We start from the raw sequence: 15,199 nt of genomic DNA, 5'->3' as shown, positions 1-15,199 counted from the left end.
ATAATGCAAGTGCTGAAAAATGGGGCACATAATGGGCTAAATTTCCCAAATGGCATCCACTCAGCCTGTAAATTTGCACATGCAAGTTCACAAGCACATTGTTTTGGCCAGACATGTCTTTGCACACCCCAAAGTTTGTATTTGCACACACACAAAGAACTGGTACACACCTAACCTGATGGACAATCCCAGTGACAGATACCAGGATCTTACAAGTTTTAATATGCTCTTTTGTATGTATAGTCTTAGGTGCACCAGTCACTTAAGATTTAATACATAATATATCTTCCCCAAACTTTTACATACAGCCCAAAAACTGAGCTCAGCTGACCGAACAAACCCATTTTAAAACAGTGATCAGACACTTCCTGGTTTATACAAGGAGGTGATGTAGTCTAATCAATTACATTTGTGGCTAGAGCTAGGAAATCCTGAGTTCTAATCTTAGTTCTGTGTGTATGTGGCCCTTGGGCAAGCGGGTATTCACCCACGAAAGCTTATGCTCCAATACATCTGTTAGTCTTAAAGGTGCCACAGGACCCTCTGAAACTTTATCTTTGCTGCTTTTGTTTTACAAATAGGGAAACTAAGATCACTGCTTACCCTACCTCCCAGGAGTGTTGTGGGGTCAGTTACTTTATCATTGTACAGCACACTGACAAATCTAAAATGCTTAAAAAGCTCTGAAGTATTAGTATTGCAAACTGATATGGGGGTGAAAGGAGAACCCATTCGTAGCTCCCTCCTGTGGGGTTCCTGTGCTATATGGTATTTACTAAATGCAATTTTTCACACTCTTTTATGACATGATCAGAAGAAACCAGCCACCTTTGTAACACTAACATGTGACTTCCTTCCAGATATCTATTGGTTAAAAATTACTGCAGCTTGCTTGGGCAGAATGGGAATTACCATGTGCTATGAAATGGTTTGCCTAGTAAATGCAGAATTGTACCCAACATTTCTCAGGTGGGTGCATCGTCTTCTGTTAATCCAGTATAAAACTTAATGGCTAAGAGTGTGAAGTGTCTCTATTTACTGATTCAAGGGTATCACAGAAACATGTTAGAGCCACGGACTGCACATTAGAAAAAAAAACAGAACAGCATGTCTGTCAAATGACAGAAGTTTAATTAAAAATTAAACAGTACGGTGGGCCACCTTTAACCTATCCAAATACATTGCATGGCCCAATGGAGCAGAGCTTGATGCAGAACATTCACTGCAAAAGTTGTTTCAGATACCACAAAACAGAGGATTGGATTTGAGAATAATCACTCTATAGATGGATATTTAGCATCTCAGCCAGGGACAGTGAACACTCTTGGCGCTGGCTGATTCTAAGACTGATTCAGACCTGTAGCTGTGGTGATGCTGAAAGGCTGCCCCCAGAAGCTGATGCTGCAGCATCAGAGATCTAGTGGAAGCAAGCCGCGAGAGAATGATTGGGGCCTGGGGATTGCCAACGGAGGCTGGCTGGAGGCTATTGCTACAGTAGGGCAGTGGTCTCCAAAGTGGGGTGCATGCACCCCAGGGGGTGCGCAAGAGGATCCTTCAGGGTGCGTGGCAGGAGGAGCGCCGGCAGAACACCGCCACTTCCCCCCACCCCTTTGGCAGTTCGGCCGGGAGTCTGAGCGGCGCTTTTTTTTTTTTTTGGCTTTGACAGTTCGGCCGGGAGCAGGGGGTGCGTGCTCAAAAATTTTTTACTGATGGGGTGCGCGATCAAAACAGTTTGGAGACCACTGTACTAGAAAATGCAAGTGTTCCTTAGGTGGTGCAATGGAAGCCCCATCGTTTTGGAGATATAAATCTAGGCTGGATAAAGCAAAGCACTATAAGGAATAATCCTGTATTGGCAAAGAGATGGACCAAAATGTCCTGTAGGTTTTCTGTTCTTCATTGTATAATACCTTCATTTAATCAGGTTTTTTTTGGAGGGAAGGGGAAAAGGATGAGGCCAGAGGAGGCGTCGAAATGATTTGTAACATACAGTTCAGCAACCTGCCACCTTTAGTCTGTGGCTCTGTCATCCAAGTAGTGTAAGCTGAGGGAGGAGGAGGAGGCGAGGGCAGAGAACAGAACCTGGGTCTCTTATGGCACCACGACATGCTAGTTGCAGGTTACCTGGGTTGCTGTTCACATTGTTTGAAATTTATTTTTAGGTGTATTTTGTAAAATACAAAAGCACTTTGTTCGGGCACTACATGGCCAGCAGCTTCCCCTACTGCAGTGCTCTCCAAACTTTTTTGATCGCGCACCCCATCAGTAAAAAATTTTTGAGCCCACACCCCCTGCTCTCGGCCGAACTGTTGAAGCAACAAACAAAAAAAGGGCCACTCAGACTCCTGGCCGAACTGCCGAAGGGGGGGGAGGGCGGAAGCGGCGCTGCTCCGGCGGTGCTCCTCCTGCCGTGCACCCAAAGGATCCTCGTGTGCACACCCCACGTTGGAGACCACTGTTCTAGTACATCTCACTGGAAGATTTGCCTGACATTTCATCCTTTTTTTTTAATTAAATGCATCCTATTATTCTTGGTTATTATTAGCCCAGTCAGAAGTGGACTTTTTAAAGTTCTTTTTTATTATTTTTATCTCCTCACCAATGTTTGCAACTCTTCCCAATTTATATTATCTGTGAATTTCATTAACAAGATATTTATCCCCTCTTCCCAGATCATTAATGAAGATGTTAAATAAGATCATGTTTCAGACCAATGCCTAGTGCACAAACCAATTCCTAGGTTCTTCTGGACATCCCTCTAGTACCTACTATATTCTCATTATATCCTGCTAGGGACATGTCCATTGCAATATGCAACAGATTAGACACATCCCTCCTAGTATTGTTAACAGGAATAACTTGCCTACTCTTCTGTATGCATTGCTAAAAATGTTTAAGTGAATAGCTGCAGAATTCTTTTTAAACAAATTAATAATGGGGGAACATTTCATGTACATATATTTTCTAGGAACCTGGGAGTACTTGTCTGCTCTTCCATGTGTGATATTGGTGGGATCATAACTCCATTCATTGTCTACAGACTGGCAGAGATCTGGCATGAGCTGCCACTTGTAGTTTTTGGTAAGAGTTCTGTATTGTAGAGTGACTGTTTTTACTATATGCAGTGGTGTTGTAGCCATGTTGGTCCTAGCATATTAAAGAGACAAGCTGGGTGAGATGATATCTTTTATTAGACCAACTTCTGTTGGTGAGAGAGACAAGCTTTCAAGCTTACACAGAGCTCTTCTTCAGGTCTGGGAAACGTACTCAGAGTTACAGATGCACAATCTGTTCAACCTTTTATATAGCAGTGACGCTGAGTTAGTTTCGCAGACCTGAAGAAGAGCTCCGTGTAAGCTCAAAAGTTTCTCTCTCTCACCCACAGAAGTTGTCCAACAAACAATATTATCTCACCCACCTTGTTTCTGTATTTACCATGTCCTAGGTAAATTGTTCCCATGGTTAATTGCCCTCAACATAACATTTTTTTAAACTTATTTCTAGTCTGAATTTGTCTAGCTTCAGCTTCCATCCATTGGATCATGGCATGCTTTTGATTGATAAAGAGCACACTACCATCAGAAATCTCTTCCCCATGTAGGTACTTAGAGACCATAAGCTAGTAAGTCTCCTCTTAACCTTTTCCATTAGACTAAAAGGAGCTGAATTTATTCAGTGTAGCTCAGGAGGACAGATGTTTCCAGACCTCAAATCACTCTCGTAGCGCTTTTTAGAACCCACTCCAGTTTAACAACATCCTTTTAAAAGTATAGACAGAAGGGGACACTTCCCCAAGTGATTTATGCAAGGTAGAAAGTCTGTGGCAGAGCAAGGAATTGAATCTTGGTCTCCCAAGTCCCAAGTTAGCATCCTAAGCATTCGACCAGGCTTCCTTACCTTTCGGCCTACTGGGCTGTCCAGGAATACTGGCCAGTTGCTTCCATGAGTCCTTGGACAAGGGAAACAGCCAACTCACCATGGCCTACTCCCCCCAGCAACCAGTGAGGATTCTCCAAAGGACTAGATACAGTTATCCCCTAGATACAGCTGCGGAAATCACTATATTTCCCTAGTACCCAAGCAACAATGTTGGAGGTGTATCCAGCTCATGGAACATTTAACAGATAGTGTCTGCAGCAACGGATGAGACTCTGCAACACTTCATGGAAAGTGGGTGGTTTGAAGGATTTAGGATGGGTGGTTGTGGGACGGAGGGAACAGATTGCCCAGGCAAAGGGATGGAGTTGGAGTGAAATCTCCTCATTCATTAATTGTGTAAGAGGACTTTCCTAGTAGATAATATTGTGCACTAGGAGATACACCATATTTTGCCCTATTGTTCTCATGATAGAAAGATTCACTAAATGCCATGGCTTAGAAATGCCCTGAATCACTTAATGTTCTTTCACTGTGGGCTCAGTGTTGGAATTTTGTTTGAGATGATTGCAATGTTAGATACACCAGCTAAGTTAGGTTAGGCCTTCACCACTGGCATATGGTCCTGAAGGGGTCAGACCCCACTGGAGGATTGATGTAGCAGAGTGCCACCCCTTCCCTTTCCAAGTTCTCATCCTCTGCCAACAAGTGGGGAAGAGGCAGCTGGTGGCACAGGAGCGTCCTCTCACCAGGGGAAGTCTCAGTTTGCCTGTTGGAGCCAGAATCTGGCTCCTTTGTGCCCTCTGAGCGGTACACGGGCTAATCCATATCTGAGAGAGTGGCCCAGCCTCTCTCTTCTCATCTGAGAAGGGCTTCAGTAAGAAGAGCAGTGCCTACTGAAAAAATAGAACAACTTATTCATTCAGCAGAGGCAGCTTTGCCTCAAATTCATAATCATTGCTGCAAATGAATATTAAACCATGTCATGCTCACTATGTATTTTGTATAAAATTTAACCCTTTTGCGTGATCTTTGTTCCAAGCTGTGGTTGGTTTAATTGATGGTGGACTGGTGCTGCTCCTACCTGAGACCAAAGGGAAAACTTTGCCTGAGACCATAGAAGATGCTGAAAACATGCACAGGTACAGTACCATGCAGCCTAAGAGAAATTTGTGTCAAACCTTATTAACAAAATCTCCCTCAGAACACCATTTTATTGTACATCCCTGGAAGGATCTGTTGTCGGTCTACTTTGCAGCCCCAGAAACGCAGAAAACTAAAGTCACAGTGTAATACCTGAAAAGACTATGCACAGTTTTTCTACTGGGGTGGCAGGACAGCAGATTTTAAATTATACCATTTTATTTAATCCAGGCTCTAAATGTCATTGCTATTCTTGGACTTGTTTTAACAAAATGTGAAGAGAGTGGAATCCTTCTTCCTAAGTATTCCAGTAAATTCGTAGTTGTTTGGCTAGTGTGTGTGTTAAATGTAACATGTCATACCAAACCCACAGCCGGAGTCACAGTAATACAGTATTTCACAACTACAAAATATTGGCATCTGTTTTTGTTTTCCCCAATGGTCCAATTTATGGTTCAGATCATTTTGAGTTGCCATCCCCTCCTCTCTACCGAGCAGCGTGTTAGTTTCAGAATGTTTGTTGCTGCAATCGCAAAGCACTACAGTACTTCCTGCCTACCAGGAATCCAAGAACAAATAATAGAGGTCGTGAGCTGGCCTTTGGATAGCAGTATCACGGCTATACTGCACGATCTAATCAAGCTGTACACAAGTATATAGCTGAAAGGAAGTTTGTTTTACGTGGAATTTGAAAAGCTGTGACCTTGATGTTGGCTGTTCAGTACAGGGACGTGCATTACATACGGAGAGGCAGCAAACTTTCGGCTGTAGGTATGTGGAATGAAGTCTTCGCTGTCACAGCAAGAGCAGCTGTCACGGATAAAAGGGAACAGCAAAGAGCTAGAGGCGACTTTTGAACCCACAGCTTAATTCAGTGCAGGGTCTTTGTAGGAGGAAAGAGCCTTGGCAGTGAGTTCTTGGAGCTGATTCACCTTTTCTACCAACAGGAAAAAAAGTTACATAAAAGATGCAAAGGCAGCATTCCTAGAAAAAAAAAACTAGGCTATTGTAAGATACATTGGCTGGGTTCAGAGTTTACATCTCAGTTTCTTCAGTGACAGGGAAACTACACTCAAGCTGAGGGCATAGCTGTGCAAGGTAAAGTCAGGTTCTTGTTTGGCTTATTTAATTGCCCTCATGCAAGGCAAGGAGTTTTGGGAAAACTGTCCCAATGATATTGTATATAGCTGAGACACTGCTGGGCATATCCTTTCCAGTCAGAATACTAATGGATACCAACTTAAAATGTGTCATACCTGTAGTAGAGCAGGTTTACAATGTGTTTTCCCCTTTTTAGATGCATTTGTGCAAATAAAATAGTTGCTCAAATGCTCACGGACAGCTCCCCTTAAACAAAGAACAAGCAGGGCTGAAGCCAATGTGAGCAAATAAATACAGTGTGGTATGCACCCAGCACACGTGCATGCGCTCTCTTTTTAAACCCTACAGGCCAGTTTCTCAGCTGCTGTAAACTGGCATAGCTCCATTGACATCAGCTGAGAACGTGGTGTAATACACTTCAGTTTAGGCACGGCTGTGGCTGCTGGGAAAAGAAGAGAATAAGGAAAAAGAACAAGGGGATAGTGGTGAATTTGACCCTCTAAGAAGCTATTCATATGCCGTGATGATTAAATGGCAACATCAGCACATCTCTGAAATGGGAAACCGGGCAGGTTAGCGCTGCCTAGTATTGGGGTTTCCAGACCCTAGTTTTAGTTGGTTTTAACTTGGTCAAATTTTAACAGTACGGACTGAAATTTTCCATGCCTCAGGCAGAATTTTGGGGAGAAATGATTCAGCCATTTCCAAGAACGAAGCTAGGGGGAAACATTATTTTGCCCATGATAAAAAATTCTTGTGCCCTCTCTATCATCCCCATGCTTTGGAGCAAGGAATTTGGTAGTGGAGGCCTTTGTGTCAGGGACAGATCTTGTGCTATTCTAGGGAAAATTGACCCAAATTTGGCCAAAATATAAGTCTGAAGAACTGCAGTTTGCACATGCTCTCGAGACGCTCAAGTAAATGCCCCAAAGATTTGGTTTGCACTGGGCATGCTCCAGCCTGGGGCCGAGCAGGACTTCCCCTGCACTTGCAGCTCTGAGTTGCTGTGGGCTATGCCAGGCCCAAGCACCTGAACTGAGAGTAAGGAACCTGACTTTCCTGTGCTCTCAGTGACCCACTGCTCAAGAAGGTGTCTGATTCAAATGCAGAGGGGACAAAAGCCAGACAAAAACAGATTCAGATGGAACAAAAGCAGGGGCTGTAGATTAGGACAAGGAACCCTGGCAGGAGAGACTGGCTGAGCAAGGAGACAGGGGCTGGAAGGGGAGTCTAGAGGGACAGAGCCAGGAAATGGGTGGAAGACAGACTGGCTGGGTAGGGCAACTAGGACTGAGGAGAAGGTGGTCAGGAGAGAGACCTGTTGAGGAGTCAGAGGAAACCTGGGCCTGGCTGGGCAAAGAGACTGGGACAAGGAATCAGGGGAAGGACACGAGATTAGACAAGGAGCCCAAGAGTAGGGAAATAGGGAGTGGGAGTCAGTGTGGATAGGGAATATGTGGAGGGCTATTGGAGCCAGTATGGGGTAGAGAGGCATATTGGTTTAGAAGTTGGGTGGGGAAACTGGGATTGGCTGGGCAAGGAGGGGGTCAGGAGAGGTGAAACTAGGATGTACTGGGCACACAGACTGGAACTTGGATGAGAAGCCTAAAGAATGTAAACTCAGATTAGCTAGGTGAAGAGAATGGAACTGGCGCAAGGAGTCAAGGGTGGGAAACATATTGGACTGGCATGGGACAGGCTAGAGCATAGGAGGCTGAAGGGATCACATGGGGAGGGAGGGAGGGAGGGAGGAATTGGCAGAAAAGTCTGCCTTCCAGAGGCTAGAATGGAACCCAAGATTCCCAAGTCTCACCCTTCCTTCGCTCTCAGCAAATATCTGTGAAACCTCTGGCAACGTGTGTGACTCCTCACCTTCTAGTGATTGTCCACATAAAGGATAACAATGTCTCTAAACAAATTAGTATGTGATCATGTAATTAAAGAATCTCATAATGCATAGGCACAAGGGACCAAATTAAGGTGCCACAGGCAAATTTAAGCCTGGCATTTCCTAAATGTTGAGTGATTAACTTTGCAACCTGAATGCTCTTTTAACTCTGTGTGTGTGTGTGTGTGGCTATATATGTGAAAACAAAGTTAATAGTTTCTCAGTAGCTAGAGCTACTTTTTATCATGATTATTTTTCATAAATGTTAAGACAAGAAGGGACCATTAGATCATCAAGTCTGAGGCCCTGTATATCAGAGGCCATGGAATTTCATCCAATTACTTCTGTACTGAGCCCAGTAACTTGTGTTTGGCTAAAGCAGATCTTCCAGAAAAGGCATCTAGTCTTGAAGACCTCAAGAGATGGAGAATCCACCACAACCTTCGGCTGCTTGTTCCAGTGTTAAATCACCTTGTTAAAACTTTGTGCCATATAACAGACAAGACAAAAATTCAGTTCTACTAACATTTTTTCCTCAGACAGAACTCTAGATAAAAATCTATGCTTTATAAAAACGTCCTAGGGAATTTCTTCTCTCAAACACAAAATACTGCTTAAATTAAACAAAAGTTTAGTGGTAACACCAGCAAAATGGAGGAAAATCAGAAAGTAAAGGCCAACACACTATTGATAACTCTGGCATTTGTGCTGCATGTCAGTCCTCAGTTGGCATTCCTGCATTTTGTTGGCTTGTATCACAAATCATTGTTAAAACAGTTTTCTCCGCCAATCCATATTTAATTGCATACAATGCGTACTCCAAAGCAGTCACAGCGGAGTGTGGAAAAAGATGTACTAGCCTAGTTGGGTAGTTTGAATACATTCTTTACAACTTGGTGCAAACTAACAGTCCTTTAAATGATTAGCACTTGGTTGTTCCTTATAAAAAAAGACCAGTATTTTGCTATGAAATAGAGAATGCAAAGGGGCCTTAGAGCAATCTGATTCTTCTGCAGGTTAGTTCCTCTGTTTGTGTCTGGAAAAGAATTAAAAGATTCGGTTTTTTTTATTTGCCAATCACAAACTAGTTTTTCTGTTTAATTTAATCAAAGTAGAAGATACACATCTTTTTAGCTGGTCATTCTTTTTGTTCCTTGGGGTAGCACCTGTTCTTTTCTTATTCCTTCCAATTGCCTTTTCTGTTTTGTTTCCACAGACAAAGAAAGCGCAAAAAAGAAGTGATTTACCTGCATGTTTTAACAACAGAAGTTGCACCTAATTAAGTTAAAGAGCTGCTTCTCCCAGAGGCTGCCTTTGATGACACAATAGACTGAGGACAGAACATTTATATGATATAAACCACCTATTGTCATCATTTCTTTATTCTGCTCTAATACTTGCTACACATCCTTAGGACAACAGACCACTGGTTATCCTCCTCAGAGTTGCATCTGTGACACACATCTGCCTTCGACCACTGATCATTGCTACTAGCTCTAGCTCAGTCCAGAACACTTAGACCATGGCTACACTACCACTTACACTGGCAAAATGTATGTTGCTCAGAGGTGTGAAAAAACATAGCCCTCCCCCAAACGACATACATTTCACCAGAATAAGTGGCAGCGGGCAATCTCCTACTGCCATAGCTACTGCTGCTCATAGAGGTGGCTGTATTATGGCAGCGGGAAAGCTCTCTCCCATCGGCATAGAGCGGCTACATGAGTGATCTTACAGCAGTGCAGCTGCAACAGTACTGCGGTAAGGGCCCTAGTGTAGACATGGCCTTAGGGTTTCCAGAGGCTATTTGTAGGCCAACTATTACAAAAATAGAACAGGTTTCAGAGTAACAGCCGTGTTCGTCTGTAGCTCTCCGAGTCCTGCATGGTATCTTCAAGCCTTTATTGGATAGAAATCTCACCAGGATCAACTATGCAGAGAATACAAAAATTGGAGGGCAAACAGGAATACACCGAGCCAAAGTGAGAAGTGGAGAGAACAGAGCAGAGGACAGGCTGCAGTACAACTGGCGAGTCGTTACTGACCAATGTAAAGGCGTCTGGTTCAGGAGAGGAGACAGACACCAAATGGGAATGGGTGGATGGTACCAAGAAGCCACTCCCATTGCATTAAAGAAAGTTCATGCTCATCTAGCTTCATTACTTTCCTAATATTACTGTTGCACATAATCCTGCACTATAGGTACCACAGGGGAGCTGTGAGATCAGGACGAGGAGAGAGATGGGCCACAAAAGACCTCTAGTTGGAAAATAATGACAGTAGGGCTTCTGAGCCTGAAGGATCCCTCATACACCCTGATACTGTAAAGCCAAGTATTGCTCTCCTTCTGTACATGGTTCTGATCATGTGATTTAATCTGTGGCTTTGTGTTTCCCTTCTGATCGCTCCCAACTCCGAGCCACAATTTGCGCCCGAAGGAAGGGATGTGTGACTCAGACCAAAAAAAAACAAAACAAAAAACCCAGCATTGTTCTTCACCCACACTATGGGCGGGAACTTACTGTTCTTCAGGAAAAGAGCTATTAGAGAAATATTTCATCATCAAAAAAGTTTGAGCAAATGAGGCCCCTGCCCAGCACATCCATGTTAAAAAAGAATTTAAAACATCCCCTGTAGAAAACAAATAGAAAGTTTAAATAAAGGCAAGGAGAGTCTTTAGAAGCCATCTAACGTTTGCACTGGTACCTGCCATAGGACTGGAGTATACATGCTGCTAGTGTTCACTTAGTAACATAACTGCTGCTAGACCTGAAGAGTCCCCATGTTGTAACAGGGCATCCCTGTCTGCATGGGAGATAACTGTTTTTAAGACTATCATCCGTGCCACACCCGCCAATCAAACCCCGCTTCTCCTGCCACAGTGAGTTCATATCCACATACATCATCACTAGACAAATGTCTCCAGCATTTAGCTCCAGAATAATCATCAGCTCTCTGCAGCGGTAGAGTTCTTGGACTCTTTGTAGGGGCTGGCCCTCAGATGCAATCACACAGCCTTACAGCCATGCTGCATTACACCAGGATTTCACCTTGCGTTAGGTCAGGAGTGGGAATCCAGATGCGTCTGGAATTGGCTTATTCCCTGCTTCTAGAAGAGACCAAGGGAAGGTGTCTAGCACTTCTTCATTCCCCACGTTACCCAGAGGACAACAGAGACAAATTGAACAGGAGTACTTGTGGCACCTTAGAGACTAACAAATTTATTTCAGCATAATCTTTCGTGGGCTACAGCTCTCTTCTTCAGGTGCTCCTGTTCTTTTTGCGGATACAGACTAACACGGCTGCTACTTGGAGACAAATTGTTCTGCCTCCTCCTTTAGGAGGGGAACTGAAGAAGCCTGGCCTCTGCTGCCCCCCAGTGCTAGGAGACCCAGAGAAGAATTCACACCAGAGCCAGCACCTGGGAAGGAGGTTAGAGATTCAAACATCCTCCTTCTTGCTCTTGCACCCAGTTTCCCCAGATCCTGGGATTGGCAATGACAAAAGTGCAGGATTCAGATATTGGGGGTGGGGGGGGGAAGATACCTGGATTTTAGCCATTGCCTTCCTAGTATGGTTGAAGGGCTGCTTCAACTCACAATATTCAGCATGAAGAAATGTACCAGTACAGATTCAAATGCTTCCTGCGTGCATCTAGTTTTCAGTTAGTCTAGCTGAACAACAACAACAAAAAATGGGCTTGTAACTGGAGGCTGGAAGCGCTGAATGAGGCAGCACACATTTATTCTGCTCTCTTCTTTGCCCATCTCCACTTTCCTCTACACAGGTCTACCCACATTCACTGTTCACTCCAATATTATCCTACTCCACATTACTTTCTTCTGCAGTTTAGGGCTTCTGATTACCCCCATTCCTTCTCACATTCCAGGCCTATCTCCCAGCCCTTTGAACATACTCCTTTCAAAATATTATAAACATGTTGGAGGTGAGAGGCTTTAAAAGGATTATTAAACTCTTATATTTAGCAAAACAGTCTGACCAAGTGAAATTAGAAGAGCTGTTATTAAACACTGTTAAACTCCCCCTCTACAAATGGAATCTCTCATCCATAAAGGGTCATTAAAATTCCTTTTCCTGGCTGAAAAACATCAGACACCTTGTAATGTATATAAACTAAGGGGCATGCAATACATGAAATAGTCACTCCAATTTTTAAACTACTTATAATCGACAGGAATTGCAAGACTGGATCAGGTGGTGATCCATCTAGTCCAATAGCCTCTCGCTGATATTGGCTGGCACCAGATGTTGCAAAGGGAAGTGGGAGAAACCTTGGAGTAGCCGTTATGGAATAACTGGCCTACAAAAGCAGTTTCTTCTTAACTCCTATTTATTAGAGACTGCTTATGCCCAGAAACATGAGGACTTTTATCTCCCTCTCAGACACTGTCCTTATGTAGTGGTTTTGACTAGATAGGGGGCTATGAAAAGTCTTTCTTCATTTCCATTAACTGCTGATATCCTGAAGACACCAGTAATTACAAGATGTCTTCCTGCTGACTTTAGCCAATGGATTGGCTGTGATACCAGGACATGGAAAGACAAGGTGAGTGAGGTAATATCTTTGATTGGTCCAACTTCTGTTGGTGAGAGAGAGAAGCTTTCAAGCTTACACACAGCTCTTCTTTGGGTCTCTCAGAGCTTTGTGTGGTTCGAAAGCTTCCCTCTCACCAACAGAAGTTGGTCCAATCAAAGATATTACCTCACTCACCTTGTGTCTCTAATATCCTGGAACCAACATGGCTACAACACCACTATATACCCTGACATACACACTTCATTGTTCTGCATACTGCTGGCCTGGTTCTGCTCAAAGCACCAATGCAATCAGCATATCTGCAACAGGATCCTAGTTCCAAGTGCAACTAAAGAAGAGGGCGTTGAATTCATTGTTCACTTAACGGGGAATTTCAGATGGTTTAAGTCAATTCCAAAATGCCACAAAAGAAACCCATTGAATTCTTAATGAGAGCTGTCATTTTATCACAATCCAGCCTGGACTGGAAAGGCTTGCTGGGTACCAGGAAAGCAACGCTGCACATAAAGCCACTTGTAACTGGGACAGGTTTTGTATTGCATACAATTACAGATACTGACTTTCCACATTCCAAGGGGAGATGTATTATTTGGGTGGGTGCGAGCACAGAACTACAGGAAATGCTTTTGCCTTCACACATGAAATTGTCACTGGAAGTAAATATCCTTAGAACTGCTAGGTGACCCCCAAGAAGTTAAGTATGCTGAACCTGTACTATGCAGCTTTTATTACAACACAGCTGTATTTATAGACATTCAAATCCTGGAAGGAATTTTTACATTTGGTCTTCGCACTCAGTGATTTATTCCTCTCAGACTCAACTGTTCTCATTGCGTGTCTTTTCCATTTTGTTTGCCGCACACAGCTTTTCTACATGTGCTCATTAGATAAATTAATAAACTAGAAAACTTCTGGGTTACCAGGTTTGTTAGGTTGGTGGCATGGTCTCTCCTAGGTGGACTCATAACACATCTCAAAATTAATTGCAGTTCAGTCAAATCTAAACCAAGAACAAGCTCATTGTACTTCATCAATTGCCAACTCCTCTGGGACAAGGTTACACCACAAATTCCACCAGGCCCAGAAGTTTAGCAGGAATCTTCAGGCTCAGCTGCAAGCTCTTCTCACCTGGATTGTTGTTAATTGTTTAGTGCCAGTAGTGTGCTTCGCTCTCTACAAGATTCAGAATGAAAACCATCCCTGCCCTAAAGTGCTCGGAATCTAAGACAGACACTGTGACGATGGGGCACTCTGGAGAGGTATCTGAATGGTTCACTTCTAGTGACCATCAGTCTTATGGAGAAGGCGGTTGCTGTGCAGATGGAATGAGAAGGACACACTATGAATAAGGAGTGACCAACAGGGAGACTAGAATGGGAAGAGGAAATGAATGGGGCTTCCAAAGGGATGTACTGAGAGTTGAAACCAGAAATCTAAACTTGACTGGAGTTGTGGGCTGGGGGTCGTGGGGGTCTTGGATAGTGGTTAGTCAATGGCCTCAGTGCAGTTAGGAACCTCCATTCTCTCAAAGCCAGCAATTCCCTCAGGATTATCTTTAGTTCCGACTACCTTGGGGCAAATCACACACCTGATTGGTGGTGGTGGTTCCTGAGGCACTTTACTCACGGTCATCTTTCCAACACCAAACTGATTGGCAACAGACCTGTAGCAGTCTGGGGTAGCCAGCTTCCAGATGGTTATAGCAACCTGCTTCTGGACCAGCAAGAGTGCCCTCATCTACACTGGAGGGTAGGAGCAAGCCAGACCCACTGCTGGTCATTCCCGGTCTGCATAATGATATGATCCCACCAGGCTGTGCCAGAAGCACCAGTATACATAGGGGGCGTCAACAAATATGCGGATTATACTGAGGAGCATTTGCCACCCCAGGTCTGCCAAGCCAGGGTACTCTTCTTTCTCTGCCTCCTCCTGCTCCATCATGAAACCCATCATCCATCAGGTACCTTTGGTGGGTCAGAAAACACCACTGAAATATCCACCAGCACCTCATGAAAGCTCTGCCCCTTTCCTGACACAGGAGCGAAGGCAAAAGGAGAAGCTTGTTAAAAGGCACCTCCTCCATCTTGCTGTCTCCAGTAGCTGGCTGCACAAAGATCAAAATGACTGCTCGGCAGGTTGCGTTGGTGAGCTGTTCAAACTGTCTGTAGCATGCAGGGTGGGCAGTAAAGTTTGCCCACAGTGCATCACAGTCAAAGGGCTAGAGTGGCCACATTTCAGGAGGGCACTAGGGACTTTGGGATATGGTTGGTTTGACTTGGGTCAGTGTGCTGCAGTGTGGATGCCAGAGCCCAGGTTCAACCCCAGAAAAATCTTAATGTAGGATTAATAATTAACCAGTGTAGACTTTCAAGTCCAGAGTTCTCTAACATGGGTCAGTTGACTCAAGTTCTACTAACCCTGGGGTTTCATTGCAGTGTAGCCATACCCTGAAGTAAGCTCTGTATTAATAAGTACTCAGATACTACAGGGATGATGGCAGTGCAAGTATCTGAACAGATACGTGTGTTGTCTACGGTGACGGGCAACCAAAAGTTTCAAAACTACTGTTCTGAAATGTAAATACACTACAACATGGTAAGAGGGAAGAAGGTACTTGGTAACTTGATGTGCCT

General features: G+C 43.9%; 1 protein-coding gene across 1 annotated transcript in view; it reads left to right on the top strand.

Moving 5' to 3' along the window:
- The window catches only part of SLC22A2 (solute carrier family 22 member 2), a 29,885-nt gene extending 17,886 nt beyond the window's left edge, over positions 1 to 11,999 (top strand). Inside the window, exons 8-11 of the mRNA XM_005305767.4 lie at positions 861 to 969; positions 2,969 to 3,081; positions 4,919 to 5,018; positions 9,225 to 11,999. Of these exons, the coding sequence (XP_005305824.2) occupies positions 861 to 969; positions 2,969 to 3,081; positions 4,919 to 5,018; positions 9,225 to 9,291 (389 nt within the window). The 3' untranslated portion in view covers positions 9,292 to 11,999. The remainder of the gene's footprint in view (positions 1 to 860; positions 970 to 2,968; positions 3,082 to 4,918; positions 5,019 to 9,224) is intronic.
- The last annotated feature ends 3,200 nt before the right edge of the window (positions 12,000 to 15,199 follow it).

Source organism: Chrysemys picta, chromosome 3 (genome assembly GCF_011386835.1).
Source record: "Chrysemys picta bellii isolate R12L10 chromosome 3, ASM1138683v2, whole genome shotgun sequence".
Classification (NCBI taxonomy): domain Eukaryota; kingdom Metazoa; phylum Chordata; order Testudines; family Emydidae; genus Chrysemys; species Chrysemys picta.
Note: the sequence above shows the minus strand (reverse complement) of the source record. Positions and strands in the feature narration are given on the sequence as shown.